Source organism: Danio rerio, chromosome 5, assembly GCF_049306965.1.
Source record: "Danio rerio strain Tuebingen ecotype United States chromosome 5, GRCz12tu, whole genome shotgun sequence".
Classification (NCBI taxonomy): Eukaryota; Metazoa; Chordata; class Actinopteri; order Cypriniformes; family Danionidae; genus Danio; species Danio rerio.
In genome coordinates this window covers 33,946,460-33,960,293 of record NC_133180.1, presented here as the reverse complement: position 1 = coordinate 33,960,293, position 13,834 = coordinate 33,946,460, and the positions used below count along the sequence as shown (strand labels likewise).

The 13,834-nt window shown below is 34.2% G+C and overlaps 1 protein-coding gene and 1 long non-coding RNA gene across 6 annotated transcripts in view; both read right to left on the bottom strand.

The window, feature by feature from the left end:
- Positions 1-273: 273 nt before the first annotated feature.
- LOC141385838 (uncharacterized) lies at positions 274-6,131 on the bottom strand. Its single transcript, XR_012406921.1, has 2 exons — positions 5,939-6,131; positions 274-1,957 (listed from the first exon to the last, which is right to left on the bottom strand). It is a non-coding gene; the product is annotated as an uncharacterized lncRNA (long non-coding RNA).
- Positions 6,132-8,355: 2,224 nt separating this feature from the next.
- The window catches only part of usp20 (ubiquitin specific peptidase 20), a 31,780-nt gene continuing 26,301 nt past the window's right edge, over positions 8,356-13,834 (bottom strand). For 2 of the 5 annotated variants that reach the window (XR_012405791.1, XR_012405792.1), the window contains 4 exons: positions 13,604-13,672; positions 13,327-13,484; positions 9,058-10,150; positions 8,356-8,993 (listed from right to left, as the gene is read on the bottom strand). Coding sequence is in view for 3 of the 5 variants with exons in the window: in XM_073950053.1 (XP_073806154.1) it covers positions 13,330-13,484; positions 13,604-13,672 (224 nt within the window). In the remaining 2 variants the exon portion in view is untranslated. 5 annotated transcript variants of the gene reach the window in all.

Sequence of the window (13,834 nt, the reverse complement as noted above, 5' to 3'; positions counted from 1 at the left end):
ATGCCCCAGTATAGTGATGGGGACACTATACTATCTGCGAGCACTGTCATTCGAATGAGATGTTAAGCTGAGGTCCTGACTGTGGTAATTAAATATCCCATGGCACTTCTTGTAAAGCGTAGGAGTGTAACCCCAGTGTCCTATAGCTAGCTTCCCTCCAAAAGACATAATATGGTAAAATATAGTAAAATATGGTAAAAGTTAATATAGTAAAATATGGTAAAAGTTACAATCATGGTAAAATACATAGAAAGGAAAAGATAAAGGTAAAGATTTGTTTGTTAATTTTTTTATTATTTGTAGTTGTGGATTCATTTTAAGGAAACAAATAATTCAAAAAGTAAAGATTGCATTAAGATAAAACAGACAAAAGAAATGAGAAAAACACCAGTTTAAATTAATAAAAGACAAACAAAAATCAATATAATATAAAATCAATATAAAGTTTCTGCCCCTGATGATAACACAACATTTTCAAACACCCAAGACCAGAGGAAACGAGAAGGGTATAAACGGAGGTCGAAGCCAGCTCCAAGAAGGGGGTGGGACTTGAGCTCCATAAGGGTGGACTTTCAAGCTCCAAGTGAGCTGTACAAATCTGGAGTTTTTATTTATTTAATGTCTTGTACATGACGCAGATTCCAAAATTGTGCTTAATGAATCTCTACACATACCCTTACCCTTAATCCAACCTCACAGTAACCTGCTGTGTTACCGTGTGTAACCTTGATGTGTTTTATTAGCATCTACTCCACCTACACCCAACCTACTTGTGGTTTAAGTCCCTCCCACTTGAAGGTCACCCAACCCACTTGCGGTGTAATCCCTCCCACTTGGAGGTCTCCAGGCTGCAGCGATACCTACTTGGAGGAGCCTCTGGTTTAATTTAGTCATGGCTTAATAATTGTTCTGTATCATTGAGTGATGACTTGGGAGCCAAAGACAATGGAAAAAATTTGGCACAAGATTTGAGGAACCTACAAAAACCTAAAAGCACAACAAGGGTCAACAGTCAATTCCGAGATAGTCCGAAGAAGAGGATGAGGAGCTTGTGGTTGTGATGTCATCACAGCAATCCTCCGCATCAGAGAAAGAGGAAGTATAATGGAGACCTGACAGTCTGTGGTAGTCTTGTTGAGTGACCTCCGGCATATAGGACATGTCCATTGATGTCTGGCCTCTCTGTGAGCTAGACCAACACCACAAATCCATCAACTGCGTGCACATGGCACAACCCATGGCTTTACGTTATATCCAGAATGTTATCAAACAGAGAAAAAAAACTGCCTAAATGATGTCACCTTTTAACAGGTCTAAACAGGAGCACACCATCATAATTTACTCATTCAAGCCCCGGCTGTCACTAGGGAAACATCAGACACTCTGACATGACATATGATGGCAAATAATGAGAAAAGCCACAGGAAATGGAAAAGAGAGCGTGAGAAAGCAACTCTTTTTAAGTGTATCCTTCCTAGGAATGCTTTGTTCAAAGCCTTGCCTGGAGGTAGTCACAATTACAAGGTGGAGTACAACACAAATGCAAAAAAGGATGCATTGATACAAGAAAAGGCAGAGGTATTATGAGTCAAACCGTTGTAGCGTGTGCATTGCTGACCACAAAGAGACTGAGGACTACCTGAAAAGGTGACACATTTACCAGGTCAACAGTAAGCCTAGTGCAAATACCGGAACAGAAATCGAACTGTTAGTGTTACTTAGAAATATGATGAAAACTGAAATATGTTATCAGATAGCTGTGTTTATCTACAGAGAATGTAGCTCCACACCTCAGTTTTCACTTTACTTTGAACTCACATTATCTACAGATTGAATATCAGAAGCTAATGAAGTTCCTTCTTAGGCTTCGTTAAAGGTAAGTGAAGCTGATACTCCCGGGTGTGACTGTGATCATTGTTGCTTTTGTAGCCGAAGTCTCGGTGGTGTTATTGGCACTCTGGGGAAAGAAACACAACACAATCAGTAGCATCGTCTGAGAAAATCTCATTTCAATTAACTTTCAGAAGTAAGGTAGACTGCTGTTTACAAGATCCCTGAGTATAAGACTCATGCTGCTTTCATTTGCAATCAGAATATGAGTTTCCTAGTTGTAAATTGAACATGAACTGCCTTTAAAATTATATTTAACACAGTGAAATTTTGACACCATAATTGGATGCCTGGAAAACGAAGAAAACAAAGCAGTCATGACTTAAACCACCCTCACATGGAGGAAGAAAGGCGTCTTCTTAACAACGGTGATAATTAGCACTTACCATGATCAATTAAACACTGGGTTTCATTTAAACTGAAACCAGCATTTCAAAATACCAGCTCTGATGTGCAGTTAGATGATACCGTCTATTTACTGAAGTCAATTGTTATATGCTAAATTAGCTAAATATTAAATTGTAAAATATATATATTTCTTAAAGCTGTAAATTAAACAAATATGACAATACAGCGTTATTTTCCCATAAATTCTTTTAAATTATTAAAATTCAAAAATTGTAATTACCTTATCAAGTGATGTCATTAATAATTATATGTTTTGTTTTCATCATTATTTTTTTTAATTATTTGTAAAAATGTACAAGACATTTTTTTCAGTCTACATTTAAAGTGCTCCATTTTAAATACTCCTTGTTTTGTTCTGGAGGTTTATGTTCATCCAAGATAAAAAAAAAACACTTTAATAAACAATTGTAATATACATTTAGAATCACATTTAAATGTAAAAATCCCATACCATCATTCTTTTAAAATCACATACTCACAGACTGAAACAGTTAGTTTGATGATCTTATTGATCTGAATAGTCAGAACTGTCATGATGAAACATGAACTAGTTGATCAACCAGAACCTCCATCACTAACACGACATCAGTGCTATGTTTCTACTCTGTATACACAATAAGTATGTAGAAAAATGCACAAGCATTTCATAGATGCAAGCAAGCAATATATATATATATATATATATATATATATATATACATATATATATATATATATATATATATATATATATATATATATATATATATATATATATATATATATATATATATATATATATATATAATACTGCAGAAGACCCGCATGAACCCAAAATACTCTTTGAAATCAGTCAAGTTTGGTGATGGAAAATCATGGTTTGGGTTTCATTCAATATGGGGGCGTGCAAAAGATCTAAAGACTGCATGGCAACATCAAGAGCCTGAGGTATCAAGACATTTGTGCTGCCTATTACATTACAAACCAAATGAGAAGGCAAGTTCTTCAGCAGGATAGCCTTCTCATACTTCAGCCTCCACATCAAAGTTCCTGAAAGCAAAGAAGATCAAGGTGCTCCAGGGTTGGCCAGCCCAGTCACCAGACATGAACATTATTGAGCATGTCTGGGGTAAGATGAATGAGGAGGCATTGAAGATGAACCCAAAGAATCTTGATGAACTCTGGGATTCCTGCAAGAACGCTCTCTTTGCCATTCCAGATGACTTTATTAATAAGTTATTTGAGTTATTGCAGAGATGTATGGATGCAATCATCCAAGCTCATGGGAGTCATCCACAATATTAATTCATTTTCCACTGCACCATGACTTTATATTCTATATTGGACATCATTTCTGTTAAGTAACAAAGTCAGACCTTACTATCCTAATCAAATCATTAAAAATCAAGGCATGATCATATTATATTTTGGCAAAATAAGCGTAATCTAGAGACCATTGGCTTTCATATATGCCACTTCTAATAACTTCTAATAATAAATGATCAACTAGAAGTCAAGTTATTATTTGTTGTTTCTAAAACTTATGGGCAACACTTCCAAGATTAGTGTACATAAGGCAGGAAATATTTAACAATGTTCTAGTGTTTTTGTAATATTTTAATAAAAAATGTTTTACCCAGTAATAACTGATACGGTCACTAACATCATCCTGTAACTAGTTTCTTCCTCATGCAATCTGTAATCTAGCAATGCAGGGGTACGGGTTTCATCAGTTCATTGCATTACAGCATTGGATGTTATATAAATCTGTTAATAGGAGTACATCTGAATAATTTTGCTTTGATCATTTCGAGCACTCAAGCTGTGACGACCAAAAGGGAAGCACAAGCTCTGCACTCGCTGAACTGTTAATAACAAGCTCCATTAAAAATTCAGCTCACAGCCATGAGGTTATTACCTCACGCCTGATGTGATGCTGCGCTGGTTGACAACACTGCTGTGAGCGCATGGTTAACGCCTCTCGCTACCGCCTTTGTGTCTGAAATTACTGAAGGAATCACTTTTATAGAGACATCATATTAGGTTTGCTGATTTACTACTTGGCAACCACAAAATTACCTCTAAATTATGTTGGTATGTAATTTTCACAGCAATTTTTTGTAAATTGGCAATTAAATGTAATTAAATACAGGGATGTTTTATTATTTAAAAAGCACATAATAATACAATTTAACATGAAACATTTAAAAATTTTAAAAAAGTTTATAGCAAACATTTTACAAGCACTATCTGAGCTGTTAAATCATCTGCATAAAAATATCTCTGAATTTATGAAGATTCTTTCATCTTAAATTAGGACTTTAAGCATAAATCTGCAAGTGATAATAATGCATGAAGAGCTTTTTACAAATTAGTTTATACATCTACTAAACAAATTAATGTATCAATTAAAATGTAAAATTATGATTTTAAGTATTTTTCTTTGAATTTATTTTTTATGTGTAAAAAAAAATGTGTTTGAGTAAAATGTATTTTTGTATGGAAAATTGCTCATTTAATATATGTATATATTTTTGTCATTTAACCCTCCTATTGTGTTCAGCTCGAAATTGACCACTCTCTTTAACTGCTGTTAAAGTGCTCAAAAAGCATTTTTCACCACCAAATATTTATTCAACATTCTTTAGCTGGAAACAATGTCTCAAAGTAGTTTAAGATAAATTTATAGAATTAGACATAAAACAACTGTAGTGAAAATACAAATAGGCACTGAAATGTATTACAATTGGCATAGGGAGGATTCGCATATAAGCATGGGAAAGACATGTGTACCCACAAAAGACATTGTTCAGTCTGAAATGTGTGTGAGTGAGTGAGTTGGAGTGGTGTGTATGGTGATGTTTTCTTGAATATAGTCTGGATACCCATTTATTTCCTATGCGGTCACTTTTGACTGGTAACACAAGTTGTAATACAGTTGATTAAAATCCTCAAAATTCAACAAAAAAAGGTGATAATCACTTTTATATAATCAAGTGCATAGTTCGGAGGATATCATAATGAGGGAATTTAATGTAAAACACATTATTTATGAGTGTTTTCAGTTGTAAATTGGTCAGATTTGACCATATCATGTCAGGAGGGTAAAGTGCGTGTTTATTTTCTTTTCTTTCTTAATTTTTCCTATTTATTTTTGCATAAAAATAGCATATTTGGTGGATCAACACATTTTTCTTTTACTCTTAAAAACATTTCCTGGCAAGAAAATTAACTTTAAATGGTTTCGTTTTTATTCGACTTTTAAATAAAATGCTATCAGAAATAAAACAAATATCAATATTTTAAAAGTAACGCTAATTTTTGGTAACACAATACAATACAGTTCAATAACCATAATTCAGAGGTGTTTCATTTAAACAAAGCAACTAATGTTTTTCAACCAAGCCATAAATCAATTCACATACACTCATTTACACGTATTTTGACGAACATTAACCTAATTAGGCTCTTCAGCGTTAAAAAAGCAGACAGATGCCTCTGTAGCTCAGCTAACTTGCTAATGTTTAGAGACAGCAGACCACGCCAGCAAGATGTTATTCTTTACATAATACACAAAGCATGTCCGTTTCCAAAAATGACCCTTAACATAACGAAAGCCAGATGGAGCATTTGCGCAAAAACAAGAGGAATGACGACTCACTTCGGGAAGAAAATGATGACAGTCGATTCTCCAGCAGGCGCTCGGATGGGTGGTCTTTCCTCCTCCTCTCCTCTTTTCTTCAGACACAGGGTTCTGCTTTTGACATCTAAATATTCAGCTTCCCAGTCAGACGATGTGCTTACGGGAAGCTGCTGGAGGAATGTTGCCGGGGCTGCGAGGACAAAGAGGGGCTGGAAACGAGATGAAGGGTGGGGGTTTTGAGGACACGTGGGGATGAAGCGCTGATGAAGATCAACAAGATGCATTAAGGTAACTGTGAGGACAAGATGCTCATGCTGAAAGCTGCATGGCCCGCGGCGAGATATAAAAATGGATGCTTGAAATTTTAAAGATGCCGTTTGTATTCCTAAGTGATGGATGCATTCAAGCAGCTCAACCACAACTTATATTTGTAACTTTCTTTATAAAACATGGAAGATAAAACATACACATAAAAAGTGTTATATGTTAATCAAAAATCACAAGCTATAAAATAAGCTACACTGAAATATAAAAAAATAGAAATGACAAGCATATCAAAATTAAAAATGGGAACGAAATAATTTCATTAATAGCTAAAAACGCAATAAACAGTATGTTACACAATTACTAATTCTAAAATTGAAAAGAAAACTGATATATAAATAGAAAATCTAAAAATTAAAAAAATTAAAAATTAAAATCACAAATGAAAACAGAATTGGTACAAGAAATGATAAAAAGAAAGAACAAATACAACAAAATAACAAAAAAAAAACTGAAAATCTTTGATATGAATCTAAAAATACATGGACAATTGATATGAACATAAAAATGTGCACTTCGCAAATTTTTAATATAAAAATGAAAACTAAAATGCCAATAACAGCTAAAAATACAAAAATCTTCAAAAATAAAAATCTAAAATAAATGCTGAAGTAAAATACTAAACTAAAAGCCAATTACAAATTATAAGAGTATATTATATAGAGTTTATTATAGTAGTTTCAGCTTAGTTGAGTATTTTGCAAATTAATATTTTGATCCATTTCTCAGTGAATATGGGTAATATATATTGGTGAATTTAAACAAAACAGATTTATTTAACAGATATATTTATTTAAATAAAATTTTAGTCACATAACATATTTAAAAATGGAAAAAGATAATACATTTAAATTCATGCAAAATATTGCAAAAACATTTCAACAAAATTGTATATATATATTTTTGTTTCTCTTGATTTTTGCTATTTTTGAAAATTTGTATTTAATATTTTGACCATTAAAATGAATTTGGGCTGCTCATTTTTGAACCAATATTGCAAGTTATTTTTTTAGATAAGCTCCAGATTTGCACAAAGATAATATTGTATAGCTTCCTATTAAAATATTAATTTAAATGAGAGATTTGAGGGGTATACTTATATATGCTGAGCACTGTGTAAATAGCACATGATTAACTATTGAGATATTGCCAATATAGTTCAATTAATTAATACAGTATAATCATACATGTTCTGGGAATAGACAAAATTCATTTTACAAGTCAAAATTAACTTCCTTTTATGTTAAAACGTTAGTAAAGCTAAGTAGATAAGTAAAGTAAAAATTGGAAAGTAGTCTTTCATGAAGATATTATGTAAATTTCCTATTATAAATATCAATTTGCTAATAACTAAATTAGGAAAAATTGAATATTTTTTTATACTTAGATTTTTCTATTATTGTTGTATCTTATGTAAGTTTTGAGATACCAAAAATACTTCAAGACTGACAAGACTGTGACTGTAAGGGACGCCATTGGCCGGGGGGATTCCTCTGAGCGACATGAGCACCCGAATAAACAAATAATAGTTACGAGTGAACACAAAAAGTTCAAAAATTCATCAAAATTATATATTGATATAATCATCTAAATGTTTTGTGACTGGAGTTATATAAAACGAAAGATAAATATATTAATATTATAAACCACCTCATATTCAAATTGGAGTCAGATATGAGTTCAGTTTGAAGTAAATCAACATTGTGCACTTGAAATATCGAACAGGCAGTGAACCTTCATACACCAGTAGACACCGTCATTGGACTAATTGGCTGGACCTTACACTTGCAAGATGATGCCCTATTCAAACAATTATTACATTGATGGGAAGCACGTTTATTCAGCTTTCAGATGTTATATACATCTTAATAAAAAGAGCCTTGGTCACCTAAAATAAGACCGGTTAAGAAACTACCCCTTGGAATTCTGAATTCACTTCCTTTTCATTGGTAACAAGTGTGGGCATGGGTTACGCAAAACGGATATGAGGTATATGTCTGGATCAAGCCAGTCACGAGAGAGTAATCCCCATCACAGACATCACTCACTGAAGAGGAAGACAATTCTAAACCACACGACCACAAAAAGAAAGAAAAAAAAGAATCAAACACTGTGGAGAAAGAACAGGCTTTATTTCTATTCATCAAATCAGACAGATATTAATATTGAAATCACTTCAGTTAAAAAGACATTTACCTCGGAAGATTAAGTTCCTGCAATAAAATATGTAACAGACCATGTTGTCCTATTCACAATTCTGACATTTTGCTTATGAGAAAAGAAGACATTCATAAATAAAATCGGTTACCTTTTATTATGTACAAAGAACATGTCAAAGTTCAACTATAGCACAACAGCTTTCTATAAGCATTCACATCCGAGACGCCTCATTGCACGTTCCCATAAAAGTACTTAGATGGTTTCATACGGGGCTGCAGTGCCGCCTTATTAAAACATTGTAACATATATAATCAACGCACATTAAGCATTTGAGTAATCGATTTTGATCAGCCAGTCTGAGGAAACTGCAAAAAATGTCACCATTTAATACTGAATAAGTCAAATATTTTCACTTACGCAACCCTGCATCACTCTGATGGGGAATCCACTTCCTTTGATTTCAAAACAGAGGATTTTAAAGTGCATTAACACGAAACACAATATTAATGACTGAATAAAGCACATCCTGAGCTTTTAATGTAACAATCGTATAATTGCGTAATCAATGGGCCTGTTCACACATACAGACCTTCCCGAAAAATCGGCGGGAATTCTCCGGAAAGGTCTGTATGCGAGAAGGGGGCTATCGTTACAGTTAAATTTCAGTAGTTTCACAGTAGATTTGTAATTCAGGAAGATTTCGAATTGAAGAAACTTTCACCTTCAGCATGAAAAGGCAATGTCACCTTATGACATCACATCCTGTTGCTGCTTAAAATGAATCACTTTATTGCCTGAACTCTTAATTTCAAAAGCCAAAGTGTTGAAACAGCCATCATCAAAGCTGTTGCTTCTCATAAATGATGCGGTGGCTTGCAAGAACATGAACGCTTGATTGTTTAGTAGTGACGGAAATTGTTTTCATGGATCATGGAGGTAGGAAGTGAGTTGGAACGTAAACAGAACTCACTTTGCTGTGAAATAGTGCTAACCGGTTTGAAGGGATAGTTTACCTAAAAATGAACAAGGGATTCAAATCCCTAAAGGAGTTTCTTTTTTTCTGTCTAAGACAAAAGAAGAAATTTCGAAGAATGTTTGAAACTGGTACCTATTGTCTTCCATAGTAGGAAAAAACTATGGATGTCAATGGTAATATTTTAAACTCTACAAAATCTTCCGCTGTGTCCAAAGAGAAAAAACTCAAACAGGTTTGAAATAAGCGGAGGCTCAATTTTTGGATGAACTATCCCTTCAAGCCTTCACCTTATTATGTTTCTTTCATTCATTTGCTAAAAACCTCAGTGTCAACATGCTTGATTTCTTCAAATTCAAAGTGTGAATTATGATGATGTAGAGCAAGGGAAGCTTCTCTGAACATGCAGATACTAAGTTCAAGCCTTGTTTTGCCTTGGCAGAATCAGCGAGGAGCTCTACATACATCTGAATGTTTACCTCTGCACTACTAAGAAAGGCTGACGTAACGTTACTGCCTTTCGTCCCACTGACAACAGAAACAAGCAGTTCACCAGAGCACAGGAATGAAGCTTGTTCATGAGCGGTAAATATGCTTTATGTGCGTGCCTGATAATAGATTTACTCACTTAATAAATAAGACCCTTTCCTACACTAGGAGGACTCTGTCAGTCACAGACAGCACATCCACAGAAATGCTCACAAAGTGCTTGTGACACAGAAATGTAAGCGCAGTGCATGACGGTCATCCATCCGCATGTGAGTATTCATTACCTGCAGAAAACAAACACAAAAGGTCAAATGAATTTTGCAATTTTTTTCTTTAATTAAGGAAAAATTAATTAAAGTGTTTTAAAAGGGGAAAAAGTTGATAATTACTGTATGTTTTTTTTCGCAGTTCTGTCTGGTTCTCGAATCTGATTAGCTGACAGCCTTGAGATATTAAAGTAATATCAACACCCTTACAGCCTCTTCACCCTTGTGTATTACTCCGCCCACATACAGCGACAGGCAGAGGATACTCTACAGTTTGACAAATATTGCAGCTGTTGGACAACATAATGTACTTTTGAGTCTTTATTAGTCTAGAACGTAGTGGTTTAGATTGCAACTATGCAGTTTATTTATAAGGATAGGGTCTATTTTAAAATATTTACAATTTCGGAGATTCAGTGCATCGGCTGCCATGTATAAGCAGAACAAAGAAAGTGGTGTTCCGCCACAAGATGGTGAAAGACTTCATAATAAGTCCTTAGAGGGAGAAAAACTCAGCGTTTACTCAAAGTTTCATCTGAACAAATCATTATAAATCAGGTAAGTGACATTCTAAGTCACTCTCTCTCGCTTTTGAATTTTGTAGTGCTGCATTTATACCACAGCAACTTGTAGTGTTTGCTTTGCTTTGGCTCTTTCTGGGTTAGTTATTGTGATATGCCAATTGCAACAGAGAAAAACTGGGAAATCTCTGTAGACTGATAGCATTTCATGCCGTTCAGCCTTGTCATTTTTAAAATGTCAGCAAAATCACCTGTTTTGTCAGGTTAGACATTAACCCCCGTTTATTTTTTTCCCCAATTTCTGTTTAACGGAGAGAAGATTTTTCAACACATTTCAACACATTTCTAGACATAATAGTTTTACTAACACATTTCTAATAACTGATTTATTTTATCTTTGCCATGATGACAGTCAATAATATTTTACTAGATATTTTTCAAGACACTTCTATACAGCTTAAAGTGACATTTAAAGGCTTAACTAGGTTAATTAAGTTAACTAGGCAGGGTAGGGTAATTAGGCAAGTTATTGTATAACAATAGTTTGTTCTGTAGACTATCAGAAAAAAATATATAGCTTAGCTGAAATTAAACAAATAAGACTTTTTCCAGTAGAAAAATATTATCAGACATACTGTGAAAAATTCCTTGCTTTGTTAAACATAATTTGAAAAACATTTAAAAAAGAAAAAAATCCAAAGGGGGTTAAAAAATATCAATTTAAATATAAAATGAAAGAGCAAAATGATATGAAAAGATCGCTAATGATATGGAATTATAATTAACAAAATGTTATGAAGAAAGAGTAAAATTATATATGTACTTTATATTTTATAAACACTACAATAAAAACACTATTATAGTTATTTAAGTCCTAAACATGAAGTGAAACTGAAATGGCAAAGACTTAAAATTAAATTAAAAAGCAAATTAAAAGGTTTAGCATGCTACCCAAGTATCTTTGGAAAATAAGTCACAGCATGTTTTAGACGGCAAAACTATAATATTACTTTAAAAAAAATAAAAAATAAAAAATAGCAAAGCTTCCCTCATTGAAGATCCACCATAACACAGACACAATAGTATTGCATAAAATATGTAATTAATCGGCCTGTCTGGACCATACCAGTCTGTACCATACGGTGACGAAACATGTCTGGTATTAATGATGCTACAGCTTTACTCAGAACTAAATAAACTTCTTTTTTTCAGATCAGAGGCTGTATAAAGGGTTTCCTCAAGTTCACACAAGTGTTATATGCGTCATCACTTTTACTGTGTTACATAACCTTTGGGGAAGGAGAAGTACTGAAAAAGTAAAAAGTTTTTGAAAATCTTTTTTGTGCGATTTATTTTATTTTGCTTTAAAATTAAAAATTTTATTTTAAAATTTGATTTTAGAATTTAAAAAATGTTTTTTTTTTATTATTATTCTTTACCAATAATTCAAATAATTATAAAATGTTAAATTAATGCTTAAGAAAGTATTGCTTTTGTTGAAAGAAGCAGTACGGCATGATATCTTTTGAAACCCTAAAAACCTTTCTTTTTTCAGAAATAGAATGTTATTTTGAATAGAAATAGTTTGTAACAATATTAATGCCTTCACTGTCACTTTAAATTTAGATTTTGAATAGTAGCACTCAATATTAAGCATGGCTTGGTGGTTCAAATAATTGTTTAAGGTAGGGCTGTGCGATTAATTGAAATCGTATTGAAATTGCTATTTGATCATATGCGATTTCTAAATCGCCATACAGCACAATTTCCCCACTGTATACTATTTAAACCAATCATAACGCAGCACACCTAAATAGAGCACAAGAACAGGAGACTGACAAATAGCCTGCATAAACAGGGATGAGTTCAGCAGAGGAGGACTTGTTGCCCAAAAAAAGTCAAGATCTACGGTCTGGGAATACTTTGGATAGAGGAAGGCTTATGTATTGCCGAATCATTTCACTTGTTAGAGCTGTCAGTAACATGCTTTGTGCTTGTGCTCCTTTGTCGTTGTTCGGTGCCCATCAACTGTTGTCCCAGAAGATGACAAACTAACAAAACATTGCTGCAGTTCTGATACAAGTTTTATTTATGGAGAGAATTAAAAGCACTGCAGTGTTTGGGTGTGCTGTGATTGTCTGAAGTAATTAGACAAACAGAATGTGTATATTATATATAAAGTTCAAAGTTGATCGCTCAGTTTTTGTTACGTGACTCATGGTGCGCTAGCAGCATTCTGAAAGTATTCATGTTTTCAACTGGGTGCACATGGAATACATGTGTGCTTCATGTGCATGCCACGTGCCTTCATTGGAAGTAACGAACTTGTACGCGCAAAAGACGCGATATGTGAAAAACTATTTTATGACAGCCACACAAAGAGTTCTATGATCTATGCCTCTGTGGACACGTACAAAAGTACACACAACTACTTCTGACATGTGGTCAAACAGAACATTAGAGCCTACTTGTGTTGGACGGCACACACGCACACTCGATAGTCTGATTTGCATTCCTTTGGAAATATGTTTCAGATTCACACTGTAAAACATCTGTTTGTGTCAAAATCGTAAATCGAAATCGCAGAATTGTTCAAGAAAATCGTGGTAGGTTTCTTTTGCCCATATCGCACAGCCCTAGTTTAGGATCGCTGTATGTGTTTACGATTCTTACCTTTCAGAGGGCTCTGGTCTCTGCCTCTATTTTCCTCTCCCCGTGTGTGTCAGTGTCTGGGGGGCTGATGGTTTGCCGCACTGCAATCTCTGGCCCACCGCCATAAATACTTAACAAGTACTGCCACGTTTCTTCAGATATCTGCCCATAGTCTGCTCCTGAAAACCCATCCACAGATAATGAATAACACTCAAGTGAGTCAGAGAAAGTTTTGACAAATGATTAGTCACAGACATGTCAATTAGCAGAGAGGCACACGCACACATACAGTCCTGACCTTGTTTAAGCTGGATATGACCGCCTTTCATTACTGCAATCTTGCTGTTGTCAATGGGGCCTGGTGGCTCTAAACCAGCAGTATATGAAAGAAAGAGAGAGAGATACAGTGAGAGAGAGAGAGAGAGAGAGAGAGAGAGAGAGAGAGAGAGAGAGAGAGAGCAATAAGGGAGAGATGCAGGGAAGAAAAAAATTATGACCTTTAAAGTGAATAAGCAAACACTCCCTTGAA